General features: G+C 41.2%; 1 protein-coding gene across 1 annotated transcript; it reads right to left on the reverse strand.

Moving 5' to 3' along the window:
- Positions 1-779: 779 nt before the first annotated feature.
- slc6a3 (solute carrier family 6 member 3) lies at positions 780-13,021 on the reverse strand. The gene is made up of 16 exons (XM_026373370.1): positions 12,731-13,021; positions 11,555-11,681; positions 11,120-11,330; positions 10,194-10,325; positions 8,272-8,488; positions 7,566-7,704; positions 7,145-7,279; positions 6,264-6,367; positions 5,727-5,851; positions 4,951-5,063; positions 4,567-4,695; positions 4,338-4,437; positions 2,825-2,925; positions 2,390-2,557; positions 2,165-2,236; positions 780-2,059 (listed from the first exon to the last, which is right to left on the reverse strand). Exons 2-16 carry the CDS (start codon positions 11,639-11,641, stop codon positions 2,036-2,038), a joined length of 1,857 nt encoding a protein of 618 aa, XP_026229155.1. The 5' UTR covers positions 11,642-11,681; positions 12,731-13,021; the 3' UTR covers positions 780-2,035.
- Between the last annotated feature and the right edge of the window lie 824 nt (positions 13,022-13,845).

Consider the following 13,845-nt stretch of genomic DNA (forward strand, 5'->3'; position numbering starts at 1 on the left):
AAATCCAAGTTTGTCTCGCAGGGACAAATGGAGGAGGGATTTTGTGCTTGTTCAGGGAGAGGATCGGGAGGAGATGACAAAGATTACACGTTTTATCCACAAATGCAAAAATGCATTTCTGTCTTTTCCTCAATTCTGTTTCCGAGTACAAACCAGCAGGAAGCTAGACTGGACTGTTAATAAATAGCAATAGATCAATATTATCTATTCAATCCATTAATATCTCTAAAAGAAGAGTAATAAACAGGCCGCTTGCCTATGAAAACAGATGTCAATAAATCCCCAAGTTTTGTAGACTGTAATCATCCTCACATATTGTCCTCCACAGGTCCTCTGTCTCAGGCTGTTTCACTCTCTGCTTACTCTAATGGACAATGTCAATTCAAGGTCATGCCGACCAACTCTGAAGAGGCTAACAACAATTACAGGTACGTTTAGACAGAAGACATGCATATTGATCTGTGCGAAGGCTAGACAGTCGGTTTGTGTTGGAATATTGACCACAACATTTTGACTTTGTTCCCTCAAAGTGTTAAAGAAGAATCCCACATTTATGATTATGATGACAGAAATACAATATTTCGAAAGCTGCTAGAAGTTCTGTGCACTGGTAAAAATATATACATTGATGTGTAGTAGTGTGTGTTTTTGTGTGCAGAGCAGGCGCCGTAGTGATAAATAGCGTAAAGTGACTCAGCAACATGAATTACTTTATACAAGAAAGAAAAAGGAAGTGGTTTTAAAAGTAATAATTCAATTAATTATATTTTATTCGACAGTACAAAACAGAGTCAGAAACACCACAAGCCACAGTACTGCAGCACAGGCATACAATTTGGGACATAATTAACACTTGAGTGTGTTACATGTACCACAAGGTGAGAACAAGTCACTGCCGTCCTGTTTGAGCAGGGGTTTTACGGTTCCTGATGAAACAGGAAGTATTTGGGAGAAGGAATTTTCTATGGACTTTCCACATAATTCTCACCAATATCCTTAAGGCTAATACGCATTAACTTCACAGTAAAGCAATAACCCAAATAATCCATATATATATGTGTATATATAATCTTGGTGGTCTTGTTTTTCAATATCATACACTACAATACGATACAAGCCCCTCTACATTACGTTTACTTACACAGATATATCACTTAAATGACTTCATTTATTATATTACACACCATTCATTTGCAGTTCAATAAAAAGCAGCTTTTTTTTAAACAGTCTTGAAATTCTAAAGATTCTGTAAGCAGAGAAAAAAAAACAAACATTTTTTTTTTTAAAGCTTTATGCTTTGTGGAGGAAACATGACTGAATCACAACCTGAAACTTAGTGTGAATCAAAAACACGCAGTCACGTAGAGTTTGAAATGATCATAACTAAAAGCAGGAACGTGGTGAGACTTTTGTTGTCAATCGGTTCTATTGATACCCAAAAACAAACCCTGCATTTTATCTCTTCTCAATGAGATGTGATTAGCACCTCAACACCTTCACCTCCTCTACACTGAACATGGCATAATGTGAATGGAAAGTAAACCGCTGTGCAGCCTCCTTCTGCTTCTGCTTTGTTGAGGTTTTATTTAATGAGTAGGTAATGCAACAAAATCTGAGAATGTTTCTTAAAAGGGAAGACGGGAAGTTACACTATTTGCCTGCGGGGTGATTTTGTATTTATGGAAGTAGCAGGCTGACCATTAACGTGAACATGAACTGTTTGACTGAATATCATTCACCAGTGTTGACACATTGGTGGAAAGGGCCAATGCACAGCTTAACACACCTGAAATCAAAGAGCACTACGATTTCTATGTTTGTATGTTTGTCTCTCGTTTTTTTTGTTTATGTTTTTTTGTTTTTTAGTTCTTGGCACTTTTAAACTGCTCCCACTGCCACCACTATGACTGGATAACGATTTAAATGGCTATTTCTCTTTCTCTTCTTGGCTTGTCAGACCTCTGCTGTGCATGCATTCACTCAATCACTTCCCATATTCTCACTCTTTCTCTCCCTCTCACTCTACATGTGGCTCTCAGACCACGAGCCAGTGATGCAGCTGTGGGGAAAAAATGAAATCAATGAAATAAAACATAGTATTATGCTACTGTACAAGTCATAATGGGTAAAATGTATTGAAATTGCAGTTCAAAGAGGCACTTACAGTAAACTGCCGAACCTCCCCATTGTCGATCAAATGATGTTCTGTCTCTGGAGTGATGGCATAAGCCAGTCGCTATAACAACAGAAAAGGAGTCAACGTTGTTGCACACTTTACGTGATCTCTAAAAATAGGGCTCCATCCAACCTAAAGTTGAAAGATTAACATTGACATGAATCGTTTCACCTCATTTTGGATGAGGATGAGGAAGACGTAGCTCAGACTTACATCACAAAACTTTCCAGGCAGTGTGCAGAGTTTGTAGATGGCATAGAGAGGCACCATGGTCATTGAGGAAATGGCGAGACACCACCCCACCATGTTAGCCCATGGAGGGAACATGTAGGAGCCGTAGTTGGGAGGGTTGAACGTGGCAAAGCTCACAACCACCATAAACTATATGATAAGAAAACAAACAAACATAAAAAAAACATGTGACCAGTGAGAAGGCTTCACACCTTTAATCCCATTCTTCCCTCAAATGTGTTTCAAGAATATTTCCTGAATATTCCTTCATACCATATAATGGTATGGAGAATAAATAGGAAAGACCATCTAGACTTGTGTTCACCTTCCCTTACTTGACCTTAATTGTGACCGCATAACTGGTGCATATGACTCAAATGCATTAACATTAGCATGGGTTGAAAAACAATAACTCACCAGAAGGAAGCAGGGGCTGACGAACTTCCAGCACAACCTCCAGTACTTGCCTGGTCGCTGGCCAATCATCTCCTCGATGTCATCACTGAAACGATCCACCCCTGAAATGTGTGCACATACATACAGACTTTGTTCAGTACATAACAAATACTGTACATCACACACGCGACCAGTATTGTGTGTGTTACATTAAGAACAGGTTTGGGGAGCTTGGTATATTTCAAGTATTAGATAGTAGTGACAATTATATGGTCAAGAGCATTAAATGCAGTTTAAATCTAAAGTCGGCCATGACAAAAGGTGGCTTTAAAATACTCTCTACAATTTCACTCAAACTAAAGTGACTCTCAAAGCCATTTGTGATAAGCTCATGCCCCATTTTTACCATATCATCATTTTCTTTTTGTCATTAAATTGGCTCTACTTCTTCTTTCTCATGCCTTCCTGCCTGGAAGGCATCTCTCACTAAAGAGGAATATATCCAGACTGACAACCAGGTATTCAGCACAGCTAAAGGTACTTACGTAGTGGACAGCAGGACGAAAGACCACAGTTGCCCTGGGTCAAGGGTTCCTGTCAGCACTTAAGATGATGGGGGGGAAAAGGCCCAGTGAAGCCTTAGGCTTGATTTATCTGGCTTGCCAAGGTCGAAACCCACCAAAGTGGGGCAATATGCTGACCCCACTGCCTGCGGCCTGGTTAGTATTTAGCCCTTTATAAATCTCTCCACAGTCAGGTTCAGTCAACATGAGACAGCATGAGTTCAGATCCACTGTTTTTCTTGACATTTAGATTGTTTTTATTATATTTTGTGCTTGCTGGTTATTTAAAATAGAGGTCAGGTTTTCACAGTGTATGAAATGGTGTGAATATCCACCTGTGAAGCACCTGTACACAGCTAAAAGATTTCTTAAACAAACACATGCAGTGGTGTGTATAGTGTGGTGTGTATGGTTTGTTAAAGGAATTTAACTTAAATCATTTAGTGCTGTGGAGATGATGGAAACATTAATGTGAGTTAAAGATATCTGGATTCTTCAGACATCTTCAGAGGGAAACTGACTTTGAGGTCACACCCACCCGTAACGACCTACAATGTAGCTATTAGACAACTGAATCCTGTTTATGACACATGAGAATTCAAAGTTTCCCAGCTGCAATTTTCTTTATAGGGTCCCTGAAACTCCTGAGTGAACACAGAGGTAACACTGATAGCAGCCACATTTCAGGCCGTTTAACCTCACTGAGCTCCCCTGCTATACTGTACCCTTGTACCTTAACAATCCATGCACAGAGGCCGGTGCATGTGGGGACTGGGCCAAAACCATTACTGCGAATAGATCTTCTAGCAGTAGCCATCTTAGATCTAATAAAAGTATGTTGTATTGAGGCACAGAACATCTTTAACAACAGATTTCTCATCACACCCCTAATTTGGCATCAGGTTGGCTGGCCATGAAGAAATGAATTATCTATTTTTCCCCTCGTCCTTTCTCGCGTCCGTCTTTCTCACCATAGAACCACGCGATGCCGATGGCTTCAATAAGCACTCCAAAGAGAATTGATGTTCCTGCTGCAAAGTGGTCCAGCAGGGTAAACACATACATCCCACCCTGGAGATGCAGAGAGAGACAAAGGAAGGCTTGGTCAGATCTTTGCATTTGCAGATCCACCCCACCTTGAGCAGCAACCATACAACCACGACCATCATGCAACAACAGGCTCCACAGCGTGATACTTACGTTTGTAACACAGAAGAGGGATATGAGGAAGGTGGCAACAACAATGAAGAGCGTGAACAGCTCTCTATGCTTATGTAAGAACTTGAATTCGTCAATGAGTCCCGTGATCACAGACTCCATCCCACCCATCTAAAACAGGGACACGAGAGTTAATGGAAAACACAACAACAAGTCTCAACAAATCAAACAAATCTCCAAAACATGTTTGTTTGGTTTTGTTTTATAGTTTGTCCAGTGACCTGGAGGAATGCTCCCATTCACTCCAGCATTACAGTGCATAAAACTAAATCACCCACAAACACATGAGACATTCAAATTAACATCACAACCTGTCTGGCAAAGAAATACTTTTGTGTATCTATGGGTGGGTGAGAACATACTCACAGCACTGTCAATGCCCAGAGTCAGCAGCATGATGAAAAAGATAACCGCCCACACTGATGACCCAGGTAAAGTTGCAATGGCTTCTGGGTAAATGACAAACACCAACCCAGCACCTGAAGAACAAGAGGGAAAGTAGAAAACAGCCCAAAACAGACAAACACACATATTAGGCATCTAGAGTATTGAATATGGGAGCATTTATGAAGGCAGCCTCCAGAATACATACAGCTGTAGATATAGCTACAGATCTACAGAGCAACATGCAGCACATTTGTAAGACTGTCAGGGCAATAGAAGTTAAAGGTAATGAAGGTATGTTGGAGAAGAGTTGTATGTCATGTTTAATTCTAATCATCTTTTAAATGACACAGCAACCGAGTTCAACTAACATCACTGTTGGACTTTAAATCCATTAACTGGGTTCACTGTGGGTTTTATTTCACTACTACACTGGCATCAACAGCCATTTTAAACAGTGACTCTTAGAGGAATTAAATAAGTTCTGTTATTCTGCTTTTACTTGTCTGGAATTAGCATTTCCACTGTCAGCAGTTTTCAGTGTCATTCACCAACACCCATCAAAGAAAAACGATGGAGGGATCAAATATACAAAGAGCAACAACAAACACCATAGAATATGACAGAAAATTGATTAAAAAACTGTTTGTTATAGTTTAACTAACTGAGCGATGTCCATTTTTTTCAAAATCAATGTAAAGACGAGTAAGATTGACATTTTCTACCATTATATTTACATACAAAAAATAATACCATACCGTCTCTGGCGACTTTGTCCAACGCGACATTGTGCTTGTGTGACATGTACCCGAGGAAGGAGAAGACGACGAAGCCGGAGAAGAAACTTGTTAAAGAGTTGATGGAGCTGGTGATGATAGCATCTCTGAAAAAAATTAAATAAAAAAAAAAAACAAAACAAATGAGGCTGAACAAAATATTGACTCTCTGACCTATGGTTATTCTCTCGGTCACTTTCTCATGTGACAACTACCTGTGTCCAGCCTTCCCCTGCTGTAAAAGTTAGTGAGTAAAACTGAAAACGAGGACGAAAACATTTCAAAAGGTACACGAAGCTTCAAAGAGTGTGACAGTTTTGATTGGTGTTACGGCTGCCTGCTGCACAGCATGGTGTCAAAGACATTCAAGGATCTTCAAAGGTTATTGTAATTCACCTGCTTATTGTTGCGTGCACGTGTGTGTGTGTGTGTGTGTGTGTGTGTGTGTGTGTGTGTGTGGAAGCAGCCCCCTGCCTGTCTCTGTAAATCCCCGTCCTGCCTCTCCCTGCGTGGCGTTACCTGTAACAGTTGTTGCTGAATTTGTTGTAGCTGGAAAAGGCAATTAGCACACCAAACCCCACTCCCAGGGAGAAGCAGATCTGTGTTGCTGCCTCAATCCAGACCTGGGGAGCAACAGAACAAGCACACTTGTGTGAAGCGGCAAACAAAAAGCACAGGAGAGGGGGGAAAAAAAAGGCATTATTAGGGATAATTGCAGGAAACTCATTCAACTGCAGTAGATGAAAGACGCTTGTGAATACGGGGGGTAATTTTGCAAATTACTGCTCCATGCATCTATCTAATCTAATTCTCCAATCGCTCCCATGCATCTCTCTGTCTCTCTCCTTCTTGGTTTCCCTCTCATTCTCCATAACTGAGTCATTTAGTCCTGCAGCGTTGCTTATTGAGCTCCTTAGTGCCTGGTTAAATAGAAAAAAGAGATACTGTTAAAAGACATAATAGTGTGAAATATTAGAAATTGGTTTAAATGAGGCAACAATATCCCCACAAGACATTCCTCTCTAAAGGAGGGAGTACCTAACGTTGTAAGTCTTTAGTACGCTGAGCTCTTCTATTGTACCATTATCACTACTAGTACTGTGCATATACCACTGCTAGTTGGTTTTGAATGAGATAATGTTAACCTACCTGTTGAAGTTGCCAGTATGTAACATGCACATTTCAATATAATGTTATAATGTATAATTGTCGTGTTTTTTTAGAGCTTGTTAGTAATGCAGTTTTCAGGGTTCTTCAAGAAAATAAAATTATATAAATAAAACTAAAACTAAAAACCTCAAAGCATTCCTTTGAAGTGCCTTTTTTTTTTTTTTTTTTAACCCTGGGCTGTTCTCTCTCTCTCTCTCTGGCACCCGTGCCACTCTCGCATCGACAGTCACCTTGGCATCACAGAGTCTCAGGAAGTCCACAGAGAGGTAGGCCTTAATGCCATCGATGGCTCCAGGCAAAGTGACTCCGCGGAGCAGCAGCACAGTCAAGACCACGTAGGGCATGGTGGCTGTGATCCACACAACCTGTATGGGTCACACGTTACACACACACACACATTTACACAGAGGAGGGCAACTCATAAAGACAGAGTCCCACATATGGACACATACAAGTTAGAGTGAATACACATTTATACTGTAGATACATCCAGTTTTCTTAAGATGTTTAGTGGAGTTAAAAACACAGCATTTAACACTTCACACATTCCCATAAAGCAATTCAATGGGTTAAAGTGACTCATGCGTCACTTAAAGAGGAACCATACAGCACTTGGCTGGTTAAAACATGGCCACTTGTGCCATTCCCTACCTTGCCAGAGGTCTTGACTCCCTTCCACAGACTAAAGTACAGCAGGACTATCACCACAGCTAAACAGGAAGTCAACTGCCAACGCGGGCGACCCAGGTCGTCAATGCCATGACTGTCCTGGATGTGGAGCACTGCTCGTCTGAAGGAAGAGAATATTCTGGTCAGGACAGCGCACAATCCACTTACAAACAATCACATATTTCCATATCATGTCACATATGTCACTTGAGAGACCATGAAATCGCTGAACATTTGATCCAGATCATTTAACAGGCAGCCTAACAGATGAGATGGAACAAGATGAGCCCATGTTCAACTGATGTGGTCAAATTGTGTGCAGGTGGCTCCGTGTAAATAGCACACTGCCATCTCAACTAGCGCGGATGAAATAGCTCAACTGTCACAACAGAACAATCTCTCATATGTTGGAAAAGGAGACACCTGGTCCTCTGTGTGAGGAGGGAGGCTGCAGCAGTTAAATCATCTATTTTGAGGAAAAGGCACCTGAAATTCATATTGGACTTTTTTTCCCCTTTACTTCATCATGTATTTATCTCACTGCATTATATATAGTATTAATCCATTGCACCAAACAAACTGTGCACTGAACTGGAACTGATTTTCCATATGTATAATTAGGTTAAACAAACTGTATTTGACTAAAACATCGCTGTTTTAAAGTTCCCAGCAGTCCAGACCAACTCACTCAAAGTATTCCTGAGCAGGCGTGGCCTTGTAAATGTCACTGACTGAATTGTTGTCCGCCCAGTCGGAGCAGTTTGGACTGTTCCACGTGTTGTTACAGTGGACCCACGGTAGCTCGCCGCTGAAGGAGGAGAAGAGGTAGAAGAGCGCCCAGGAGATGATGACGTTGTAGTAGAAACCGACATACAGGGAAATGAGGATCACTGTAAAGCCGACACCTGTTTGGAGAGCAGAAAGAATCGGCAGTGACATTTAGGAAAGACAGACATACAATAGAGAGAAGCTAGAGAGAGGAGGGGGCACCGCGTCCTAAGCGTTTCAGATGGGTGTACCGTTCCTTGTCATCTACAGTACATATTACTTCATCACTTAAGATGCAGTGGCAGGATGATACACGCAAAAATCACATGCAATCACAAAAACCAAGCTCATCGTTTTGCTCAAAGGACCAAATCTCTAACTTTTCTCTCACAAAGTCTCATTTTCGCACGTTCTTGTAACATGAACCCTTTAAAAAGTAATATGTTCCTGCATACAGTTCTCATTTGGTTAGCACTCCTTCGAATGGCGACAACATTACCAACAGATTTCAGCACAGCAGTGCGCGGCAGAAAGCACAATCTCCAGCTCAGTGTGAGTACAGTAGCCTGCGATCCGCGCCTGCAGTCTCACAGGAGGCATCCCAACTTCTAAAGATTGCCTCTTCACGCTTTAATTATCAACACATCTACCCTTTTCTGTAAATCTGAAATGATGTCCACTCTTCTGAGGCTGGAATTACTTGTTAACCTTTGCTAAGAGACATGACCACAACTGTGCCTCATTGATTCCTTTGTAATGTGGATGTGATATTTGTCCAGGGAGCGACGCCTCCCTGTTGGCGCCGCATGCGGCCGTGCTATCTCGCCGTCTGTCCGTCTCCCCTTCGGATGCATTGATCCTGAGAGGAAACCAGCTTGTTGATCAGAATAATTACTGTCAATATGGGCATGTGTATGTGTGTATTTGAATAATTACTGTTATCCCCCTGCTGAGAGACAGAGAGAGAACGAAGCGTGTGATTAGAATGTCAACATGCTCAGTGTGGACCCTGACAGACGGCACATGTTCACACACACACACACACACATACACAGATATATAAATAAATAAATAAATAGCATCTATACGCTGTGAGCCACCTACAGCACTGACATGATCAACAAAAGGCAGCGGAGTAGCTTTATAATGTGAAGCAGCAGATGGTTTGGCTGAATGCTATTAGTGGTATTTGATACTGTGTTTCTGTGATGATCATAAAAAAAAAAAGCATCAGTAAAAGTTGAACCGAGCAAAGTGTGTCATTATGATTCCAGCCAATGACTTTGCTCAGAAACGCGACTTGGTCTTAATGTTTCTTTCTCCATTAGTGCATCTGGACGGCGTTCTCCTAAACTGCGCTTTGTTTATTGATGTGTTAAAAAGTGTTCCCTGCCACCGGGTGACAGAAGGATTTGAACAATCGGGACAAGGAGTCTAAAAGCCCAATTTTCATTTGCTTTCCATCTGAGTGCCAACAGGACCTGATGTTTTTTTGGGAGGATAAATAATGCCTGTCGCTGCTCAACACAGAGACAAGCAGACAAAGGAGACTGGCATGTGGACAGGCAGGCATGTGGGAAGGGAAGAGAAGCAGGCAGAAAGGCATGTAGATTTTAAATGAAGTATATTATCAGGCAGGCAGGCGGGCAGATGGACAGCCAGCCAGAATGCAACTCAGACAATGTGCATGCACAAGCATTCCTGTGAAACTAAGCTGGTGTTAAGAGAGTGCATTTGCTTATGTACATCTTCCAGTGTTCAGGTGTGTGTGTGTGTGTGTGTGTGTGTGTGTGTGCATGTGTCCGATTGCATATATGGGCCCTATGATCTGCTATTTCCTACCTTTAAATATGGGACAGATCTTCCAGACCCCTGCTGCCCCCTCTCTGTTGTACTGTCCCACAGCCAGCTCCATGTAGAAGAGAGGCATGCCTGCTATCACCATGAAGAACAGATAGGGCACCAGGAATGCACCTACACACATGCACACGCGAGAGTTTGAATATTATTCACACGTTTGAGCAAAACTGTGAAAATCATTATTACACTTGTATGAATTTCTCTTTTCTCCTGCTTTTATTTCCTTGCTGCTCCATGTTAAACCGCCGAGCAGCCTTTTCAAGGTTGATGGAGACGCTACAATCAGCTACAAAGCAAAAACTGCGACTGCTCAGATATCTTAATATAGTTTGGGTTAACTTCCTAAAATGAAATGCAGTAACAGCTCCCTTAATATGACAACATGTTGAATTTGGAGACATATGGTGTCCCCCGGAGCAGAGCGTCACCCTTGACCACGGCTACGGTATCATTTACAGCTCTTAAACATAATGAGAGCTCCATGTTAAACAGCCGTAATTAGTGGCAGTGATTGTTAGAGCTAATCTATTCGGAACAGCTGTGGTGGTTTTCCCTCTATTTTGATCTCTGTACAGGGCTGGAAAAAAAAAAAATCACAGCAACAGCAACCCGGCATGCATAAAGATCTGAGACACACACACATCGGCATAGGTGTGTAGATACTGTGCATCAAACATGGGAATAGATTTTACTTTGAATCTGCCAAATGCAACTTTTTTACACACACGCTGCACCAGACTCCTCTTAATTTTCTCTCCCAGCAGTTCTTGTAGGAGGAAGACATGACGTTACGTTGTGTTTCCTTACTCCCTTCTCTATTCATGATCTTTCAAGGCAGCAGACTAAAGGGCCCTTTGTACTTGAGCCAAAACCAGCCTCACCCCTGCAACTCTTTTCATCCATCTCACCTCCTCCATTCTTGTAACAGAGATAGGGGAACCGCCACACATTGGCAAGGTCCACGGCAAATCCTATCACGGACAGGAGGAAGTCAATTTTCTTCCCCCAGGTCTCCCTCTCCTCCTCCCCGCTGGAGTTGGTCTGAGTCAGAGCCGGAGCCACTAAGGTGGTCGAGGTGAACTGAACCCCGTTCTGCTCCTTTACGAGGATCAGCTCCACCTTTAGGGGTCATGAAGAATCATGGTCAGGCATTGGTTTTCTGTCATCTTAACTTTTGTTTTAATAGTTATCATGCATCATCTCTGTGCAGTCTTGATGCACAGATCACATTTACATGCATTCTCACCCTCATTATTCTCTCGCATTTTTATTTACTTAGTTATTTGTCCCAACACATGATCACAATGGCATAATTTTTCTTCACCAGTCTGAATTACACTGACCTCTTTGGGGCCCATAGTGTTGGAGGTGGATTTTTCTGGGGCTACGACTGAGGACATCAGGCTGCTTGGGGCTTTCTCTTTCAGCATAGAGTTGTGCACAGACTGCAGGAGTGAAAAGCCGGTAAGTCTAGAAGAGGAAAGAAGGCAGGTGAAGCTGGTTTATCTTTAGTGCTTGATGAGAGAAAACACAAGGAACTTTTTATTCACTTTATGGAAAATGAGGTTACTACTGTAAATAAATAAAACTATAAAAAATAAACGCTGAAGATGTGATGAAAGATATGTATTTTGGATTTATTTTTCCTACCATGTACTGCACGGTTGTTACATGAAATAGAGAAAGAGCAGGAGAATGGAGAAAAGCAACAGCGAAAGATAGGATCTGGGCTGAGAGTAACGGGAGAGAGCGGTGGGGGAGTGTCTCATCAAGGCCATCACAGTGTGCTCGTTTCATTTCACACTTGTTGATCGCCATTTTGCTTACAGATTTGATACAGCGTCTACAACCATTGTCTAACCACAACGCGCTGCACAATATATTTAGTTCCGATTTTTCACTAAAATGATCCTAATGAGAAAATGGATCAGTGTTAAGTCCCATTTATTTATAAAATATAAAAAAAGTCATCATTAAAATATATATTTTTGAAAAGTTTCTTAAACACTCATTCACTCGCCACTTTATTAGGTTAATAAAGTGGAAATAACACTAGAAACACTTTTTAAATTAACGTACTGTAGTATGTCTCCACCACCCACTGTGACCTCATTAACAACTTAATAAGCATAAAATACAAGTATCACCTCTCTGACAGTTTCAACTAAAATTAAGAAATGATAAACTTGTAAAAGCAGAATTTATTGCAGAGCTGCTGTATTGGACTGAGTTGGATTGTACAGGTGTACTTAATGAAGTGGCCAGTGAGTTTATAATAGAAAAATAAACCACTGTATAGATTTAAGTTGGATTCTTCAAGCTAATTCCCATTATTTAAAGTTAAATTCAAATTATATGTATAAAAAAATGTTGCCAGCATTTTTTTTTTGCTAATTTATTCTTTAAATCTCTTGTCATAGGTTGTGCCAAAATGCTTTTTTTTATATTTTCTATAAAAATATTCTTCAAACATGACATAAAATAAGACAAATTATAATTCTAAGTAATAAAACACTCACCTTCGATAAACGATGAAAACTCCTCCAGTTGTGTGTTTAGACTCTTAATTCCAGTTATGCTGACGTTCTTCAGTGCTCTGCAAATTGTTGGTGACCATATTTACGCCAACCGTCCTTCGATAGGTTAGACTGTGACACAGACTAATGCAAATATGTAAGTTAAAAAAAAAAAAAACTGTAAGAAAGCAGCAGAACGAGACACAGTTTGAGAGTAGATGAGGATTAAAGCAGAAAGAAAAAGATGAGTGAGGACCCGGTGATCTGTGACCCTCCTCGGTTACAGTAACAGGCACGCACAGACCAGAGCACCCTGTGGTCTGGTATGGAGATCTGTCTGCAGGACCACTCTTGAAATATGAGAAACAATCAACAGCACCCCTCCACCCCCCCATCACCGTCAGTTCCCTCCCTCCCTCTTCACCCGAGCTTCGTCTGTTCCTTCCCCTTCTCTCTCCCATCATTGCAGATTTCCTCACCTGATTTGAATTTGTGCTGGGTGACTTTTCAATCTTTGTGCATCTTGCGATGGAGATACTTTATTCTAAGGTACAGTGTGCACAGTATAATGTCAGCTGACGTAGAAATGTCCTCCTCTTCCTCCAAATGTTGTAAAATCTTAGCAGACTTCAAGGAAGGACTCAGTGTGATGAAACATTTGAATTTAACACATACATGCCGGCACAACAATCATGTAAATGTCTTCTGCCCTACATCTCTCCAACCTTCATACTTATCCTTCACAGGGCCCCAGTACATAACATTCCTGAGGAACTATGTTTATGTGTCCCATAAACATGACTATTGAGGCCATTAATCTTCACTACGGTTCTGTTTATCACTCGTTGAGACCCAGAATCCATCTCCTACTCATGTCCTTTCTATGAACCCTTGTCCTGTTTAGTATCTCTTGCCTTCTTTCATACTAAAGTTTCTCTTTTCTTCTACACAGCCCATTGTCCTCGGCCTTAGGATATCATCAGCTGAATGTACCGTTAGGCAGTATGTCCAGTTTGATCTATTCTGCACAGTCGTACCATTAAAACCAGTGAGCAATTTGAAATGATATGCAAAAGCACCAGATATTAATAAAATAAAAAGGAAATGCAACAGTTTCT

Source organism: Anabas testudineus, chromosome 16, assembly GCF_900324465.2.
Source record: "Anabas testudineus chromosome 16, fAnaTes1.2, whole genome shotgun sequence".
NCBI classification, from domain to species: Eukaryota; Metazoa; Chordata; class Actinopteri; order Anabantiformes; family Anabantidae; genus Anabas; species Anabas testudineus.